The 18,992-nt window shown below is 56.4% G+C and overlaps 1 protein-coding gene across 1 annotated transcript in view; it reads right to left on the bottom strand.

Moving 5' to 3' along the window:
* The window catches only part of LOC132403311 (zinc finger C2HC domain-containing protein 1B-like), a 46,447-nt gene that overhangs the window by 19,199 nt on the left and 8,256 nt on the right, over positions 1–18,992 (bottom strand). Inside the window, exon 3 of the mRNA XM_059986764.1 lies at positions 1,741–1,879. Coding sequence (XP_059842747.1) covers positions 1,741–1,879 — 139 coding nt within the window. The remainder of the gene's footprint in view (positions 1–1,740; positions 1,880–18,992) is intronic.

The raw sequence follows: 18,992 nt of genomic DNA, 5'->3' as shown, positions 1-18,992 counted from the left end.
TTCAGGGAGACAAGGAGATTTCCAGCTCTGGGCCTATTCCAGCTGTTCTGGGTCTCAGTCTGGTTCAGCGTGCTGTACGCTTACTTCTATTTTATTTCTCTCCTTCTTTCTCTGCACAGTGTTTTTTTGTATTGGGTTATTTGGGTCTCTTGCTTTGTGGCTGTCTGTAAGCAGACAAATTTCAAGGTGTAAGAGGGACCAGTGGAATTGTATCCCAGGGATCCAAATTGGGCGAGATGGATGAGTGGCCTATTTCTGTGTCATGAAGTCATGGAGAAGTACAACACAGAAACAGGCTCTTCAGCCCATCTAGTCCATGTCAAAACCATTTAAATTGCTTACTCCCATCAACCTGCACCAGGACTATAACCCTACTATGCATGTACATATCTGAACTTAATTGGGCTCACATTTGACACTCTCATGATCCTCTGAGTGAAGAAGTTTCCTCTCATGTTCTCCATCAACTTTTTTACTTTTCACCTTTAACCCATGACCTCTGGTTGTAGTCCCACCAAATTCAGTGGAAAACGCCTGCTTGCATTTACCTTATCTATACCTCTCATAATTTTGTATACCTCTATCAAATCTCCTCTTAATCTTCTACATTCTAAAGAATACAGTCCTAACCTATTCAATCTTTCTTTATAACTCAGGTCCTCCAGGCCTGGCAAAGTCCTTGTACATTTTCTCTCCACTCTTTCAACCTTGTTTGCATCTTTCCTGTAGGTAGGTGACCAAAACTGCACACAATACTCCAAATTAGGCCTCACCAATGTCTTATACAACTTCATAATATCCCATCTCCTGTACTCAATATTTTGATTTATGAAGGCCAGTGTGCCGAAAGCTTTCTTTACGACCCTATCTACTGTGACCCAACTTTCAGCAAATTATGGACTTGTATCCTCAGATCCCTTTGTCTACCACACACCTCAGTGCCCTATCGTTCACTGTGTAAGACCTGCCCTGATTGGCCCAAATGAAGTACAAAACCTCACACTTATCTGCGTTAAATTCCATCTGCTATTTTTCAGCCCATTTTTTTCCCAGCTGATGCAGATCCCTCTGCAAGCCATGTTATCTTTCCTCACTGTCCAATACACCCCCAGTCTTGGTGTCATCCACAAATTTGCTGATCCAGTTAACAACATTATCATCCGGATCATTGAATAGATGACAACCAACAAAGGACCCAGAACTGGTCCTTGTGGCACACCACTAGTCACAAGCCTCCAGTCAGAGAGTAACCCTCTAATGCCACTCTCTGGCTTCTCCCACAAAGCCAATCCAGTCTAATCCAATTTACTGCCTCATCCAGAATGCTGAGCAAATGAACCTCCTTGACCAGCTTCCCATGTAGGACTTGATCAAATGCCTTATGAAAATCCATGTAGACAACATGTGTCGGTGTAGACCATGAGGCATATGAGCCAAATAAGGCCATTCGGCCCATCACATCTGCTCTGCTATTCTATCATGGCTGACATATTATTCCTCTCAACCCCATGCTCCTGTCTTCTCCCCGTAATCTTTGACACTGTTACTACTCATGAACCTATCAAACTCTGCTTTAAATATACTCAAAGACTTGATTCCACAGATTCAGCACCCTCTGGTTCGAGAAATTCCTCCTTCTATGTTCCAAAGGGACATCCCTCTTGTTTTGGGGCTGTGCTTAGACTGTCCCACTATAGGAAACATTCTCTCTGTGGTGTAAGATAAAGAATGGCAAGGCACCTGGGTTAATGCTGGGGGGTGGTGGTGGGGGAAGAGGGAGCCCCTTCTTCATGGCGTTGGTGCTGAGCCGGGCATTTCTGATGGTGTTGATGAAGTCCTCATGTTGCTCTCTCCAGTGCGAGACCGGGGGTGCAAAGTTCTGCAGGGACACAAGGGAAGCGGTCACCACTTGATGGAACTCACCACCACACCATCCCCCAACATCACCAACCCGGACAAAGGGTCATCCGCACAGCAACATCGTGACGATCGCGGTCGGTAGCGAGCGGTGGGATTCTGAGCATGTCACCAAAGACTCCAGCAAATTTCTACGCATCATAAATGCAAGATTCTGCAGATGCCAGAAATCCAGAACTACATAGACAAACCCAATAGGTCGATTGTTTATTACTCTCCATAGATTGCGCTTCATCTGCTACACTTCTACAGATGTACAGTGGAGAACATTCTGACAGGTTACATCACCATCTGGTATGGAGGGGCCACGACACAGGGTTGGAACAAGCTGCAGAGGTTGAAAATTCAGCCAGACCCATAGTGGGCACTGGCCTCCCTCTACTGAGGACATCTTCAAAAGGCAATGCCTCAGGAAGGTGACATCCATCATAAAGGACTACCCCTCCCCCACCACCCCCCCACCCCCCATCTGGGACACATCCTCTTCTCATTATTACCATGGAGGGATAGGAGCCTGCAGACACAGACTCAGCATTTTAGGAATAGCTTCTTCCCTTCTGCCCTCAGATTTCTGAATGGTCCATAAACCCAGGACACTACCTCATTATTTTGCATGCTTTTTGCAATACATTATTTTTATATTTCTCATAGTAATTTTAATGTACTGCACTGTACTGCTGCCGCAACTAATTTCATGACAAGTGTCAGTGATAATAAACCTGAATCTGATTATTTAAAATGTCTCACAAACAGTAATAAGGTAACATAGATCATCCTTTTAGTGATGCTAAAGGTGTGAAGCGTAGGAGCTTATACAACGGACAGGATTCCCCTACTTTTCTTCAAAGAATGGCCATGAACTGGCAGATTTAGTTTACTCGCTCTGTTGAGGAATCTGCCAGTCTGACCTTCCCCTGCCTCTCCATCAAGGAACCAGCCAGTCGGACTCTTCACCTGCCTCTCAGTCAAGGATACAAGTGGTTTAGCTCTTCCCCAGTCTCTCAGATAAGAAACCAGCAAGTCTGACCCTTACCCGGCTTTCCCTGCCTCTTGGTTGAGGAACCAGTCAGTTGGACCCTCCCCTGTATTTCAGTTGAGGAACCAGCTAGTCTACTCGGAGATACTGGTGCTGAGATCCCTCAGTGTCTGTCCCCTGTTACTCGGAGATACTGGTGCAGACACCCCTCAGTGTCTGTCCCCTGGTACTCGGAGATACCGGTGCTGAGATCCCTCAGTGCCTGTCCCCTGGTACTCGGAGATACTGGTGCAGACACCCCTCAGTGTCTGTCCCCTGGTACTCGGAGATACTGGTGCCGACTCCCCTCAGTGTCTGTCCCCTGGTACTCGGAGATACTGGTGCTGAGACCCCACAGTGTCTGTCCCCTGGTACTCGGAGATACTGGTGCCGACTCCCCTCAGTGTCTGTCCCCTGGTACTTGGAGATACTGGTGCCGACTCCCCTCAGTGTCTGTCCCCTGGTACTCAGAGATACTGGTGCTGAGACCCCACAGTGTCTGTCCCCTGGTACTCGGAGATACTGGTGCCGACTCCCCTCAGTGTCTGTCCCCTGGTACTCGGAGATACGGGTGCTGGGATCCCTCAGTGTCTGTCCTCTGGTACTCGGAGATACTGGTGCAGACACCCCTCAGTGTCTGTCCCCTGGTACTCGGATATACTGGTGCTGAGACCCCTGAGTGTCTGTCCCCTGGTACTCGGAGATACTGGTGCTGACCCCTCAGTGTCTGTCCCCTGGTACTCGGAGATACTGGTGCTGAGACCCCTCAGTGTCTGACCCCTGGTACTCGGAGATACTGGTGCTGAGACCCCTCAGTGTCTGTCCCCTGGTACTCGGAGATACTGGTGCTGAGACCCCTCAGTGTCTGTCCCCTGGTACTCGGAGATACTGGTGCTGAGACCCCTCAGTGTCTGTCCCCTGGTACTCGGAGATACTGGTGCTGAGACCCCGCAGTGTCTGTCCCCTGGTACTCGGAGATACTGGTGCTGAGACCCCTCAGTGTCTGTCCCTTGGTAATCAGAGATACTGGTGCCGACACCCCTCAGTGTCTGTCCCCTGGTACTCGGAGATACTGGTGCTGAGATCCCTCAGAGTCTGTCCCCGGTACTCGGAGATACTGGTGCTGAGACCCCTCAGTGACTGACCCCTGGTACTCGGAGATACTGGTGCTGACACCCCTCAGTGTCTGTCCCCTGTTACTCGGAGATACTGGTGCTGAGACCCCTCAGTGTCTGTCCCCTGGTAATCAGAGATACTGGTGCCGACACCCCTCAGTGTCTGTCCCCTGGTACTCGGAGATACTGGTGCTGAGATCCCTCAGAGTCTGTCCCCGGTACTCGGAGATACTGGTGCTGACACCCCTCAGTGTCTGTCCCCTGTTACTCGGAGATACTGGTGCTGAGATCCCTCAGTGTCTGTCCCCTGGTACTCGGAGATACTGGTGCCGACACCCCTCAGTGTCTGTCCCCTGGTACTCGGAGATACTGGTGCCGACACCCCTCAGTGTCTGTCCCCTGGTACTCGGAGATACTGGTGCTGACACCCCTCAGTGTCTGTCCCCTGTTACTCGGAGATACAGGTGCTGACACCCCTCAGTGTCTGTCCCCTGGTACTCGGAGATACTGGTGCTGAGATCCCTCAGTGTCTGTGCCCTGGTACTCGGAGATACTGGTGCCGACACCCCTCAGTGTCTGTCCCCTGGTACTCGGAGATACTGGTGCTGAGACCCCTCAGTGTCTGTCCCCTGGTACTTGGAGATACTGGTGCCGACACCCCATAGTGTCTGTCCCCTGGTACTCGGAGATACTGGTGCCGACACCCCTCAGTGTCTGTCCGCTGGTACTCGGAGATACTGGTGCTGAGACCCCTCAGTGTCTGTCCCCTGGTACTCGGAGATACTGGTGCTGAGACCCCTCAGTGTCTGTCCCCTGGTACTCGGAGTTACTGGTGCTGAGACCCCTCAGTATCTGTCCCCTGGTACTCGGAGATACTGGTGCTGACCCCTCAGTGTCTGTCCCCTGGTACTCGGAGATACTGGTGCCGACACCCCTCAGTGTCTGTCCCCTGGTACTCGGAGATACTGGTGCCGACACCCCTCAGTGTCTGTCCCCTGGTACTCAGAGATACTGGTGCTGAGACCCCTCAGTGTCTGTCCCCTGGTACTCAGAGATACTGGTGCAGACACCCCTCAGTGTCTGTCCCCTGGTACTCGGAGATACTGGTGCTGAGACCCCTCAGTGTCTGTCCCCTGGTACTCGGAGATACTGGTGCTGACACCCCTCAGTGTCTGTCCCCTGGTACTCGGAGATATTGTTGCAGACACCCCTCAGTGTCTGTCCCCTGGTACTCGGAGATACTGGTGCTGAGACCCCTCAGTGTCTGTCCCCTGGTACTCGGAGATACTGGTGCTGAGACCCCTCAGTGTCTGTCCCCTGGTACTCGGAGATACTGGTGCCGACACCCCTCAGTGTCTGTCCCCTGGTACTCGGAGATACTGGTGCTGAGACCCCTCAGTGTCTGTCCCCTGGTACTCGAAGATACTGGTGCAGACACCCCTCAGTGTCTGTCCCCTGGTACTCGGAGATACTGGTGCTGAGACCCCGCAGTGTCTGTCCCCTGGTACTCGGAGATACTGGTGCAGACACCCCTCAGTGTCTGTCCCCTGTTACTCGGAGATACTGGTGCTGAGACCCCTGAGTGTCTGTCCCCTGGTACTCGGAGATACTGGTGCTGACCCCTCAGTGTCTGTCCCCTGGTACTCGGAGATACTGGTGCTGAGACCCCTCAGTGTCTGTCCCCTGGTACTCGGAGATACTGGTGCTGAGACCCCTCAGTGTCTGTCCCCTGGTACTCAGAGATACTGGTGCAGACACCCCTCAGTGTCTGTCCCCTGGTACTCGGAGATACTGGTGCAGACACCCCTCAGTGTCTGTCCCCTGGTACTCGGAGATACTGGTGCTGAGACCCCGCAGTGTCTGTCCCCTGCTACTCGGAGATACTGGTGCTGAGAGCCCTCAGTGTCTGTCCCCTGGTACTCGGAGATACTGGTGCTGAGACCCCTCAGTGTCTGTCCCCTGGTAATCAGAGATACTGGTGCTGAGACCCCTCAGTGTCTGTCCCCTGGTACTCGGAGATACTGGTGCAGACACCCCTCAGTGTCTGTCCCCTGGTACTCGGAGATACTGGTGCTGAGACCCCTCAGTGTCTGTCCCCTGGTACTCGGAGATACTGGTGCCGACACCCCTCAGTGTCTGACCCCTGGTACTCGGAGATACTGGTGCTGAGACCCCTCAGTGTCTGTCCCCTGGTACTCGGAGATACTGGTGCCGACACCCCTCAGTGTCTGTCCCCTGGTACTCAGAGATACTGGTGCTGAGACCCCTCAGTGTCTGTCCGCTGGTACTCGATACTGGTGCTGAGACCCCTCAGTGTCTGTCCCCTCGTACTCGGAGATACTGGTGCTGAGACCCCTCAGTGTCTGTCCCCTGGTACTCGGAGATACTGGTGCTGACCCCTCAGTGTCTGACCCCTGGTACTCGGAGATACTGGTGCTGACACCCCTCAGTGTCTGTCCCCTGTTACTCGGAGATACTGGTGCTGAGATCCCTCAGTGTCTGTCCCCTGGTACTCGGAGATACTGGTGCTGACACCCCTCAGTGTCTGTCCCCTGGTACTCGGAGATACTGGTGCTGAGATCCCTCAGTGTCTGTCCCCTGGTACTCGGAGATACTGGTGCCGACACCCCTCAGTGTCTGTCCCCTGGTACTCGGAGCTACTGGTGCTGAGACCCCTCAGTGTCTGTCCCCTGGTACTTGGAGATACTGGTGCCGACACCCCTCAGTGTCTGTCCCCTGGTACTCGGAGATACTGGTGCTGAGACCCCTCAGTGTCTGTCCCCTGGTACTCGGAGATACTGGTGCTGAGACCCCTCAGTGTCTGTCCCCTGGTACTCGGAGTTACTGGTGCTGAGACCCCTCAGTATCTGTCCCCTGGTACTCGGAGATACTGGTGCTGACCCCTCAGTGTCTGTCCCCTGGTACTCGGAGATACTGGTGCCGACACCCCTCAGTGTCTGTCCCCTGGTACTTGGAGATACTGGTGCTGACACCCCTCAGTGTCTGTCCCCTGGTACTCGGAGATACTGGTGCCGACACCCCTCAGTGTCTGTCCCCTGGTACTCGGAGATACTGGTGCTGAGACCCCTCAGTGTCTGTCCCCTGGTACTCGGAGATATTGTTGCAGACACCCCTCAGTGTCTGTCCCCTGGTACTCGGAGATACTGGTGCTGAGACCCCTCAGTGTCTGTCCCCTGGTACTCGGAGATACTGGTGCTGAGACCCCTCAGTGTCTGTCCCCTGGTACTCGGAGATACTGGTGCCGACACCCCTCAGTGTCTGTCCCCTGGTACTCGGAGATACTGGTGCTGAGACCCCTCAGTGTCTGTCCCCTGGTACTCGAAGATACTAGTGCAGACACCCCTCAGTGTCTGTCCCCTGGTACTCGGAGATACTGGTGCTGAGACCCCGCAGTGTCTGTCCCCTGGTACTCGGAGATACTGGTGCAGACACCCCTCAGTGTCTGTCCCCTGTTACTCGGAGATACTGGTGCTGAGACCCCTGAGTGTCTGTCCCCTGGTACTCGGAGATACTGGTGCTGACCCCTCAGTGTCTGTCCCCTGGTACTCGGAGATACTGGTGCTGAGACCCCTCAGTGTCTGTCCCCTGGTACTCGGAGATACTGGTGCTGAGACCCCACAGTGTCTGTCCCCTGGTACTCGGAGATACTGGTGCAGACACCCCTCAGTGTCTGTCCCCTGGTACTCGGAGTTACTGGTGCTGAGACCCCTCAGTATCTGTCCCCTGGTACTCGGAGATACTGGTGCTGACCCCTCAGTGTCTGTCCCCTGGTACTCGGAGATACTGGTGCCGACACCCCTCAGTGTCTGTCCCCTGGTACTTGGAGATACTGGTGCTGACACCCCTCAGTGTCTGTCCCCTGGTACTCGGAGATACTGGTGCCGACACCCCTCAGTGTCTGTCCCCTGGTACTCGGAGATACTGGTGCTGAGACCCCTCAGTGTCTGTCCCCTGGTACTCGGAGATACTGGTGCTGACACCCCTCAGTGTCTGTCCCCTGGTACTCGGAGATATTGTTGCAGACACCCCTCAGTGTCTGTCCCCTGGTACTCGGAGATACTGGTGCTGAGACCCCTCAGTGTCTGTCCACTGGTACTCGGAGATACTGGTGCCGACACCTCGCAGTGTCTGTCCCCTGGTACTCGGAGATACTGGTGCCGACACCCCTCAGTGTCTGTCCCCTGGTACTCGGAGATACTGGTGCTGAGACCCCTCAGTGTCTGTCCCCTGGTACTCGAAGATACTGGTGCAGACACCCCTCAGTGTCTGTCCCCTGGTACTCGGAGATACTGGTGCTGAGACCCCGCAGTGTCTGTCCCCTGGTACTCGGAGATACTGGTGCAGACACCCCTCAGTGTCTGTCCCCTGTTACTCGGAGATACTGGTGCTGAGACCCCTGAGTGTCTGTCCCCTGGTACTCGGAGATACTGGTGCTGACCCCTCAGTGTCTGTCCCCTGGTACTCGGAGATACTGGTGCTGAGACCCCTCAGTGTCTGTCCCCTGGTACTCGGAGATACTGGTGCTGAGACCCCTCAGTGTCTGTCCCCTGGTACTCAGAGATACTGGTGCAGACACCCCTCAGTGTCTGTCCCCTGGTACTCGGAGATACTGGTGCAGACACCCCTCAGTGTCTGTCCCCTGGTACTCGGAGATACTGGTGCTGAGACCCCGCAGTGTCTGTCCCCTGCTACTCGGAGATACTGGTGCTGAGAGCCCTCAGTGTCTGTCCCCTGGTACTCGGAGATACTGGTGCTGAGACCCCTCAGTGTCTGTCCCCTGGTAATCAGAGATACTGGTGCTGAGACCCCTCAGTGTCTGTCCCCTGGTACTCGGAGATACTGGTGCAGACACCCCTCAGTGTCTGTCCCCTGGTACTCGGAGATACTGGTGCTGAGACCCCTCAGTGTCGGTCCCCTGGTACTCGGAGATACTGGTGCCGACACCCCTCAGTGTCTGTCTCCTGGTACTCGGAGATACTGGTGCAGACACCCCTCAGTGTCTGACCCCTGGTACTCGGAGATACTGGTGCTGAGACCCCTCAGTGTCTGTCCCCTGGTACTCGGAGATACTGGTGCCGACACCCCTCAGTGTCTGTCCCCTGGTACTCAGAGATACTGGTGCTGAGACCCCTCAGTGTCTGTCCGCTGGTACTCGGAGATACTGGTGCTGAGACCCCTCAGTGTCTGTCCCCTCGTACTCGGAGATACTGGTGCTGAGACCCCTCAGTGTCTGTCCCCTGGTACTCGGAGATACTGGTGCTGACCCCTCAATGTCTGACCCCTGGTACTCGGAGATACTGGTGCTGACACCCCTCAGTGTCTGTCCCCTGTTACTCGGAGATACTGGTGCTGAGATCCCTCAGTGTCTGTCCTCTGGTACTCGGAGATACTGGTGCTGACACCCCTCAGTGTCTGTCCCCTGGTACTCGGAGATACTGGTGCTGAGATCCCTCAGTGTCTGTCCCCTGGTACTCGGAGATACTGGTGCCGACACCCCATAGTGTCTGTCCCCTGGTACTCGGAGATACTGGTGCCGACACCCCTCAGTGTCTGTCCCCTGGTACTCAGGGATACTGGTGCTGACACCCCTCAGTGTCTGTCCCCTGGTACTCGGAGATACTGGTGCCGACACCCCTCAGTGTCTGTCCCCTGGTACTTGGAGATACTGGTGCTGACACCCCTCAGTGTCTGTCCCCTGGTACTCGGAGATACTGGTGCCGACACCCCTCAGTGTCTGTCCCCTGGTACTCGGAGATACTGCTGCCGACACCCCTCAGTGTCTGTCCCCTGGTACTCGGAGATACTGGTGCTGAGACCCCTCAGTGTCTGTCCCCTGGTACTCGAAGATACTGGTGCAGACACCCCTCAGTGTCTGTCCCCTGGTACTCGGAGATACTGGTGCTGAGACCCCGCAGTGTCTGTCCCCTGGTACTCGGAGATACTGGTGCAGACACCCCTCAGTGTCTGTCCCCTGGTACTCGGAGATACTGGTGCTGAGACCCCTGAGTGTCTGTCCCCTGGTACTCGGAGATACTGGTGCTGACCCCTCAGTGTCTGTCCCCTGGTACTCGGAGATACTGGTGCTGAGACCCCTCAGTGTCTGTCCCCTGGTAATCAGAGATACTGGTGCTGAGACCCCTCAGTGTCTGTCCGCTGGTACTCGGAGATACTGGTGCTGAGACCCCTCAGTGTCTGTCCCCTGGTACTCGGAGATACTGGTGCTGAGACCCCTCAGTGTCTGTCCCCTGGTACTCGGAGATACTGGTGCCGACACCCCTCAGTGTCTGTCCCCTGGTACTCGGAGATACTGGTGCTGAGACCCCTCAGTGTCTGTCCCCTGGTACTCGAAGATACTGGTGCAGACACCCCTCAGTGTCTGTCCCCTGGTACTCGGAGATACTGGTGCTGAGACCCCGCAGTGTCTGTCCCCTGGTACTCGGAGATACTGGTGCAGACACCCCTCAGTGTCTGTCCCCTGTTACTCGGAGATACTGGTGCTGAGACCCCTGAGTGTCTGTCCCCTGGTACTCGGAGATACTGGTGCTGACCCCTCAGTGTCTGTCCCCTGGTACTCGGAGATACTGGTGCTGAGACCCCTCAGTGTCTGTCCCCTGGTACTCGGAGATACTGGTGCTGAGACCCCACAGTGTCTGTCCCCTGGTACTCGGAGATACTGGTGCAGACACCCCTCAGTGTCTGTCCCCTGGTACTCGGAGTTACTGGTGCTGAGACCCCTCAGTATCTGTCCCCTGGTACTCGGAGATACTGGTGCTGACCCCTCAGTGTCTGTCCCCTGGTACTCGGAGATACTGGTGCCGACACCCCTCAGTGTCTGTCCCCTGGTACTTGGAGATACTGGTGCTGACACCCCTCAGTGTCTGTCCCCTGGTACTCGGAGATACTGGTGCCGACACCCCTCAGTGTCTGTCCCCTGGTACTCGGAGATACTGGTGCTGAGACCCCTCAGTGTCTGTCCCCTGGTACTCGGAGATACTGGTGCTGACACCCCTCAGTGTCTGTCCCCTGGTACTCGGAGATATTGTTGCAGACACCCCTCAGTGTCTGTCCCCTGGTACTCGGAGATACTGGTGCTGAGACCCCTCAGTGTCTGTCCACTGGTACTCGGAGATACTGGTGCCGACACCTCGCAGTGTCTGTCCCCTGGTACTCGGAGATACTGGTGCCGACACCCCTCAGTGTCTGTCCCCTGGTACTCGGAGATACTGGTGCTGAGACCCCTCAGTGTCTGTCCCCTGGTACTCGAAGATACTGGTGCAGACACCCCTCAGTGTCTGTCCCCTGGTACTCGGAGATACTGGTGCTGAGACCCCGCAGTGTCTGTCCCCTGGTACTCGGAGATACTGGTGCAGACACCCCTCAGTGTCTGTCCCCTGTTACTCGGAGATACTGGTGCTGAGACCCCTGAGTGTCTGTCCCCTGGTACTCGGAGATACTGGTGCTGACCCCTCAGTGTCTGTCCCCTGGTACTCGGAGATACTGGTGCTGAGACCCCTCAGTGTCTGTCCCCTGGTACTCGGAGATACTGGTGCTGAGACCCCTCAGTGTCTGTCCCCTGGTACTCAGAGATACTGGTGCAGACACCCCTCAGTGTCTGTCCCCTGGTACTCGGAGATACTGGTGCAGACACCCCTCAGTGTCTGTCCCCTGGTACTCGGAGATACTGGTGCTGAGACCCCGCAGTGTCTGTCCCCTGCTACTCGGAGATACTGGTGCTGAGAGCCCTCAGTGTCTGTCCCCTGGTACTCGGAGATACTGGTGCTGAGACCCCTCAGTGTCTGTCCCCTGGTAATCAGAGATACTGGTGCTGAGACCCCTCAGTGTCTGTCCCCTGGTACTCGGAGATACTGGTGCAGACACCCCTCAGTGTCTGTCCCCTGGTACTCGGAGATACTGGTGCTGAGACCCCTCAGTGTCGGTCCCCTGGTACTCGGAGATACTGGTGCCGACACCCCTCAGTGTCTGTCTCCTGGTACTCGGAGATACTGGTGCAGACACCCCTCAGTGTCTGACCCCTGGTACTCGGAGATACTGGTGCTGAGACCCCTCAGTGTCTGTCCCCTGGTACTCGGAGATACTGGTGCCGACACCCCTCAGTGTCTGTCCCCTGGTACTCAGAGATACTGGTGCTGAGACCCCTCAGTGTCTGTCCGCTGGTACTCGGAGATACTGGTGCTGAGACCCCTCAGTGTCTGTCCCCTCGTACTCGGAGATACTGGTGCTGAGACCCCTCAGTGTCTGTCCCCTGGTACTCGGAGATACTGGTGCTGACCCCTCAATGTCTGACCCCTGGTACTCGGAGATACTGGTGCTGACACCCCTCAGTGTCTGTCCCCTGTTACTCGGAGATACTGGTGCTGAGATCCCTCAGTGTCTGTCCTCTGGTACTCGGAGATACTGGTGCTGACACCCCTCAGTGTCTGTCCCCTGGTACTCGGAGATACTGGTGCTGAGATCCCTCAGTGTCTGTCCCCTGGTACTCGGAGATACTGGTGCCGACACCCCATAGTGTCTGTCCCCTGGTACTCGGAGATACTGGTGCCGACACCCCTCAGTGTCTGTCCCCTGGTACTCGGAGCTACTGGTGCTGAGACCCCTCAGTGTCTGTCCCCTGGTACTCAGGGATACTGGTGCTGACACCCCTCAGTGTCTGTCCCCTGGTACTCGGAGATACTGGTGCCGACACCCCTCAGTGTCTGTCCCCTGGTACTTGGAGATACTGGTGCTGACACCCCTCAGTGTCTGTCCCCTGGTACTCGGAGATACTGGTGCCGACACCCCTCAGTGTCTGTCCCCTGGTACTCGGAGATACTGCTGCCGACACCCCTCAGTGTCTGTCCCCTGGTACTCGGAGATACTGGTGCTGAGACCCCTCAGTGTCTGTCCCCTGGTACTCGAAGATACTGGTGCAGACACCCCTCAGTGTCTGTCCCCTGGTACTCGGAGATACTGGTGCTGAGACCCCGCAGTGTCTGTCCCCTGGTACTCGGAGATACTGGTGCAGACACCCCTCAGTGTCTGTCCCCTGGTACTCGGAGATACTGGTGCTGAGACCCCTGAGTGTCTGTCCCCTGGTACTCGGAGATACTGGTGCTGACCCCTCAGTGTCTGTCCCCTGGTACTCGGAGATACTGGTGCTGAGACCCCTCAGTGTCTGTCCCCTGGTAATCAGAGATACTGGTGCTGAGACCCCTCAGTGTCTGTCCGCTGGTACTCGGAGATACTGGTGCAGACACCCCTCAGTGTCTGTCCCCTGGTACTCGGAGATACTGGTGCTGAGACCCCTCAGTGTCTGTCCCCTGGTACTCGGAGATACTGGTGCCGACACCCCTCAGTGTCTGTCCCCTGGTACTCGGAGATACTGGTGCAGACACCCCTCAGTGTCTGACCCCTGGTACTCGGAGATACTGGTGCTGACACCCCTCAGTGTCTGTCCCCTGGTACTCGGAGATACTGGTGCCGACACCCCTCAGTGTCTGTCCCCTGGTACTCAGAGATACTGGTGCTGAGACCCCTCAGTGTCTGTCCCCTGGTACTCGGAGATACTGGTGCTGAGACCCCTCAGTGTCTGTCCCCTCGTACTCGGAGATACTGGTGCTGAGACCCCTCAGTGTCTGTCCCCTGGTACTCGGAGATACTGGTGCTGACCCCTCAGTGTCTGACCCCTGGTACTCGGAGATACTGGTGCTGACACCCCTCAGTGTCTGTCCCCTGTTACTCGGAGATACTGGTGCTGAGATCCCTCAGTGTCTGTCCCCTGGTACTCGGAGATACTGGTGCTGACACCCCTCAGTGTCTGTCCCCTGGTACTCGGAGATACTGGTGCTGAGATCCCTCAGTGTCTGTCCCCTGGTACTCGGAGATACTGGTGCCGACACCCCTCAGTGTCTGTCCCCTGGTACTCGGAGCTACTGGTGCTGAGACCCCTCAGTGTCTGTCCCCTGGTACTCAGGGATACTGGTGCTGACACCCCTCAGTGTCTGTCCCCTGGTACTCGGAGATACTGGTGCCGACACCCTTCAGTGTCTGTCCCCTGGTACTCGGAGATACTGGTGCTGAGACCCCTCAGTGTCTGTCCCCTGGTACTCGGAGATACTGGTGCTGAGACCCCTCAGTATCTGTCCCCTGGTACTCAGAGATACTGGTGCTGAGACCCCTCAGTGTCTGTCCCCTGGTACTTGGAGATACTGGTGCTGACACCCCTCAGTGTCTGTCCCCTGGTACTTGGAGATACTGGTGCTGACACCCCTCAGTGTCTGTCCCCTGGTACTCGGAGATACTGGTGCAGACACCCCTCAGTGTCTGTCCCCTGGTACTCGGAGATACTGGTGCTGACACCCCTCAGTGTCTGTCCCCTGGTACTCGGCTATACTGGTGCTGAGACCCCTCAGTGTCTGTCCCCTGGTACTCGGAGATACTGGTGCCGACACCCCTCAGTGTCTGTCCCCTGGTACTCGGAGATACTGTTGCAGACACCCCTCAGTGTCTGTCCCCTGGTACTCGGAGATACTGGTGCTGAGACCCCTCAGTGTCTGTCCCCTGGTACTCGGAGATACTGGTGCCAACACCCCATAGTGTCTGCCCCCTGGTACTCGGAGATACTGGTGCCGACTCCCCTCAGTGTCTGTCCCCTGGTACTCAGAGATACTGGTGCAGACACCCCTCAGTGTCTGTCCCCTGGTACTCGGAGATACTGGTGCTGAGACCCCTCAGTGTCTGTCCCCTGGTACTCGAAGATACTGGTGCAGACACCCCTCAGTGTCTGTCCCCTGGTACTCGGAGATACTGGTGCTGAGACCCCGCAGTGTCTGTCCCCTGGTACTCGGAGATACTGGTGCAGACACCCCTCAGTGTCTGTCCCCTGGTACTCGGAGATACTGGTGCTGAGACCCCTGAGTGTCTGTCCCCTGGTACTCGGAGATACTGGTGCTGACACCTCAGTGTCTGTCCCCTGGTACTCGGAGATACTGGTGCTGAGACCCCTCAGTGTCTGTCCCCTGGTACTCGGAGATACTGGTGCTGAGACCCCTCAGTGTCTGTCCCCTGGTACTCAGAGATACTGGTGCAGACACCCCTCAGTGTCTGTCCCCTGGTACTCTGAGATACTGGTGCTGAGACCCCGCAGTGTCTGTCCCCTGGTACTCGGAGATACTGGTGCTGAGACCCCGCAGTGTCTGTCCCCTGGTACTCGGAGATACTGGTGCAGACACCCCTCAGTGTCTGTCCCCTGGTACTCGGAGATACTGGTGCTGAGACCCCTCAGTGTCTGTCCCCTGGTAATCAGAGATACTGGTGCTGAGACCCCTCAGTGTCTGTCCCCTGGTACTCGGAGATACTGGTGCAGACACCCCACAGTGTCTGTCCCCTGGTACTCGGAGATACTGGTGCTGAGACCCCTCAGTGTCTGTCCCCTGGTACTCGGAGATACTGGTGCCGACACCCCTCAGTGTCTGTCCCCTGGTACTCGGAGATACTGGTGCTGAGACCCCTCAGTGTCTGTCCCCTGGTACTCGGAGATACTGGTGCTGAGACCCCTCAGTGTCTGTCCCCTGGTACTCGGAGATACTGGTGCTGAGACCCCTCAGTGTCTGTCCCCTGGTCCTCGGAGATACTGGTGCTGACCCCTCAGTGTCTGTCCCCTGGTACTCGGAGATACTGGTGCCGACACCCCTCAGTGTCTGTCCCCTGGTACTCGGAGATACTGGTGCTGAGACCCCTCAGTGTCTGACCCCTGGTACTCGGAGATACTGATGCCGACACCCCTCAGTGTCTGTCCCCTGGTACTCGGAGATACTGGTGCCGACTCCCCTCAGTGTCTGTCCCCTGGTACTCGGAGATACTGGTGCTGAGATCCCTCAGTGTCTGTCCCCTGGTACTCGGAGATACTGGTGCTGACACCCCTCAGTGTCCGTCCCCTGGTACTCGGAGATACTGGTGCCGACTCCCCTCAGTGTCTGTCCCCTGGTACTCGGAGATACTGGTGCTGAGACCCCTCAGTGTCCGTCCCCTGGTACTCGGAGATACTGGTGCTGAGACCCCTCAGTGTCTGTCCCCTGGTACTCAGAGATACTGGTGCTGAGACCCCTCAGTGTCTGTTCCCTGGTACTCGGAGATACTGGTGCTGAGACCCCGCAGTGTCCGTCCCCTGGTACTCGGAGATACTGGTGCTGACACCCCTCAGTGTCCGTCCCCTGGTACTCGGAGATACTGGTGCCGACACCCCTCAGTGTCTGTCCCCTGGTACTCGGAGATACTGGTGCTGAGACCCCGCAGTGTCTGTCCCCTGGTACTCGGAGATACTGGTGCTGAGACCCCGCAGTGTCTGTCCCCTGGTACTCGGAGATACTGGTGCTGCGACACCTCAGTGTCTGTCCCCTGGTAATCAGAGATACTGGTGCTGAGACCCCTCAGTGTCTGTCCCCTGGTACTCGGAGATACTGGTGCAGACACCCCACAGTGTCTGTCCCCTGGTACTCGGAGATACTGGTGCCGAGACCCCTCAGTGTCTGTCCCCTGGTACTCGGAGATACTGGTGCCGACACCCCTCAGTGTCTGTCCCCTGGTACTCGGAGACACTGGTGCAGACACCCCTCAGTGTCTGTCCCCTGGTACTCGGAGTTACTGGTGCTGAGACCCCTCAGTGTCTGTCCCCTGGTACTCGGAGATACTGGTGCTGAGACCCCTCAGTGTCTGTCCCCTGGTACTCGGAGATACTGGTGCTGAGACCCCTCAGTGTCTGTCCCCTGGTACTCGGAGATACTGGGCCTGAGAACCCTCAGTGTCTGTCCCCTGGTACTCGGAGATACTGGTGCCGACACCCCTCAGTGTCTGTCCCCTGATACTCGGAGATACTGGTGCTGAGACCCCTCAGTGTCTGTCCCCTGGTACTCGGAGATACTGGTGCTGAGACCCCGCAGTGTCTGTCCCCTGGTACTCGGAGATACTGGTGCAGACACCCCTCAGTGTCTGTCCCCTGGTACTCGGAGATACTGGTGCAGACACCCCTCAGTGTCTGTCCCCTGGTACTCGGAGTTACTGGTGCTGACCCCTCAGTGTCTGTCCCCTGGTACTCGGAGATACTGGTGCTGACCCCTCAGTGTCTGTCCCCTGGTACTCAGAGATACTGGTGCTGAGACCCCTCAGTGTCTGTCCCCTGGTAATCAGAGATACTGGTGCTGAGACCCCTCAGTGTCTGTCCCCTGGTACTCGGAGATACTGGTGCAGACACCCCTCAGTGTCTGTCCCCTGGTACTCGGAGATACTGGTGCTGAGACCCCTCAGTGTCTGTCCCCTGGTACTCGGAGATACTGGTGCCGACACCCCTCAGTGTCTGTCCCCTGGTACTCGGAGATACTGGTGCAGACACCCCTCAGTGTCTGACCCCTGGTACTCGGAGATACTGGTGCTGAGACCCCTCAGTGTCTGTCCCCTGGTACTCGGAGATACTGGTGCCGACACCCCTCAGTGTCTGTCCCCTGGTACTCAGAGATACTGGTGCTGAGACCCCTCAGTGTCTGTCCCCTGGTACTCGGAGATACTGGTGCTGAGACCCCTCAGTGTCTGTCCCCTCGTACTCGGAGATACTGGTGCTGAGACCCCTCAGTGTCTGTCCCCTGGTACTCGGAGATACTGGTGCTGACCCCTCAGTGTCTGACCCCTGGTACTCGGAGATACTGGTGCTGACACCCCTCAGTGTCTGTCCCCTGTTACTCGGAGATACTGGTGCTGAGATCCCTCAGTGTCTGTCCCCTGGTACTCGGAGATACTGGTGCTGACACCCCTCAGTGTCTGTCCCCTGGTACTCGGAGATACTGGTGCTGAGATCCCTCAGTGTCTGTCCCCTGGTACTCGGAGATACTGGTGCCGACACCCCTCAGTGTCTGTCCCCTGGTACTCGGAGCTACTGGTGCTGAGACCCATCAGTGTCTGTCCCCTGGTACTCAGGGATACTGGTGCTGACACCCCTCAGTTTCTGTCCCCTGGTACTCGGAGATACTGGTGCCGACACCCCTCAGTGTCTGTCCCCTGGTACTTGGAGATACTGGTGCTGACACCCCTCAGTGTCTGTCCCCTGGTACTCGGAGATACTGGTGCCGACACCCCTCAGTGTCTGTCCCCTGGTACTCGGAGATACTGGTGCTGAGACCCCTCAGTGTCTGTCCCCTGGTACTCGGAGATACTGGTGCTGACACCCCTCAGTGTCTGTCCCCTGGTACTCGGAGATACTGTTGCAGACACCCCTCAGTGTCTGTCCCCTGGTACTCGGAGATACTGGTGCTGAGACCCCTCAGTGTCTGTCCACTGGTACTCGGAGATACTGGTTCCGACACCTCGCAGTGTCTGTCCCCTGGTACTCGGAGATACTGGTGCCGACACCCCTCAGTGTCTGTCCCCTGGTACTCGGAGATACTGGTGCTGAGACCCCTCAGTGTCTGTCCCCTGGTACTCGAAGATACTGGTGCAGACACCCCTCAGTGTCTGTCCCCTGGTACTCGGAGATACTGGTGCTGAGACCCCGCAGTGTCTGTCCCCTGGTACTCGGAGATACTGGTGCAGACACCCCTCAGTGTCTGTCCCCTGGTACTCGGAGATACTGGTGCTTAGACCCCTGAGTGTCTGTCCCCTGGTACTCGGACATACTGGTGCTGACCCCTCAGTGTCTGTCCCCTGGTACTCGGAGATACTGGTGCTGAGACCCCTCAGTGTCTGTCCCCTGGTACTCGGAGATACTGGTGCTGAGACCCCTCAGTGTCTGTCCCCTGGTACTCAGAGATACTGGTGCAGACACCCCTCAGTGTCTGTCCCCTGGTACTCGGAGATACTGGTGCAGACACCCCTCAGTGTCTGTCCCCTGGTACTCGGAGATACTGGTGCTGAGACCCCGCAGTGTCTGTCCCCTGCTACTC

This window comes from Hypanus sabinus, chromosome 12 (genome assembly GCF_030144855.1).
Source record: "Hypanus sabinus isolate sHypSab1 chromosome 12, sHypSab1.hap1, whole genome shotgun sequence".
Lineage (NCBI taxonomy): Eukaryota > Metazoa > Chordata > Chondrichthyes > Myliobatiformes > Dasyatidae > Hypanus > Hypanus sabinus.
The sequence above is the reverse complement of the archived record's forward strand: the minus strand, read 5'-3'. Positions and strand labels throughout refer to the sequence as shown.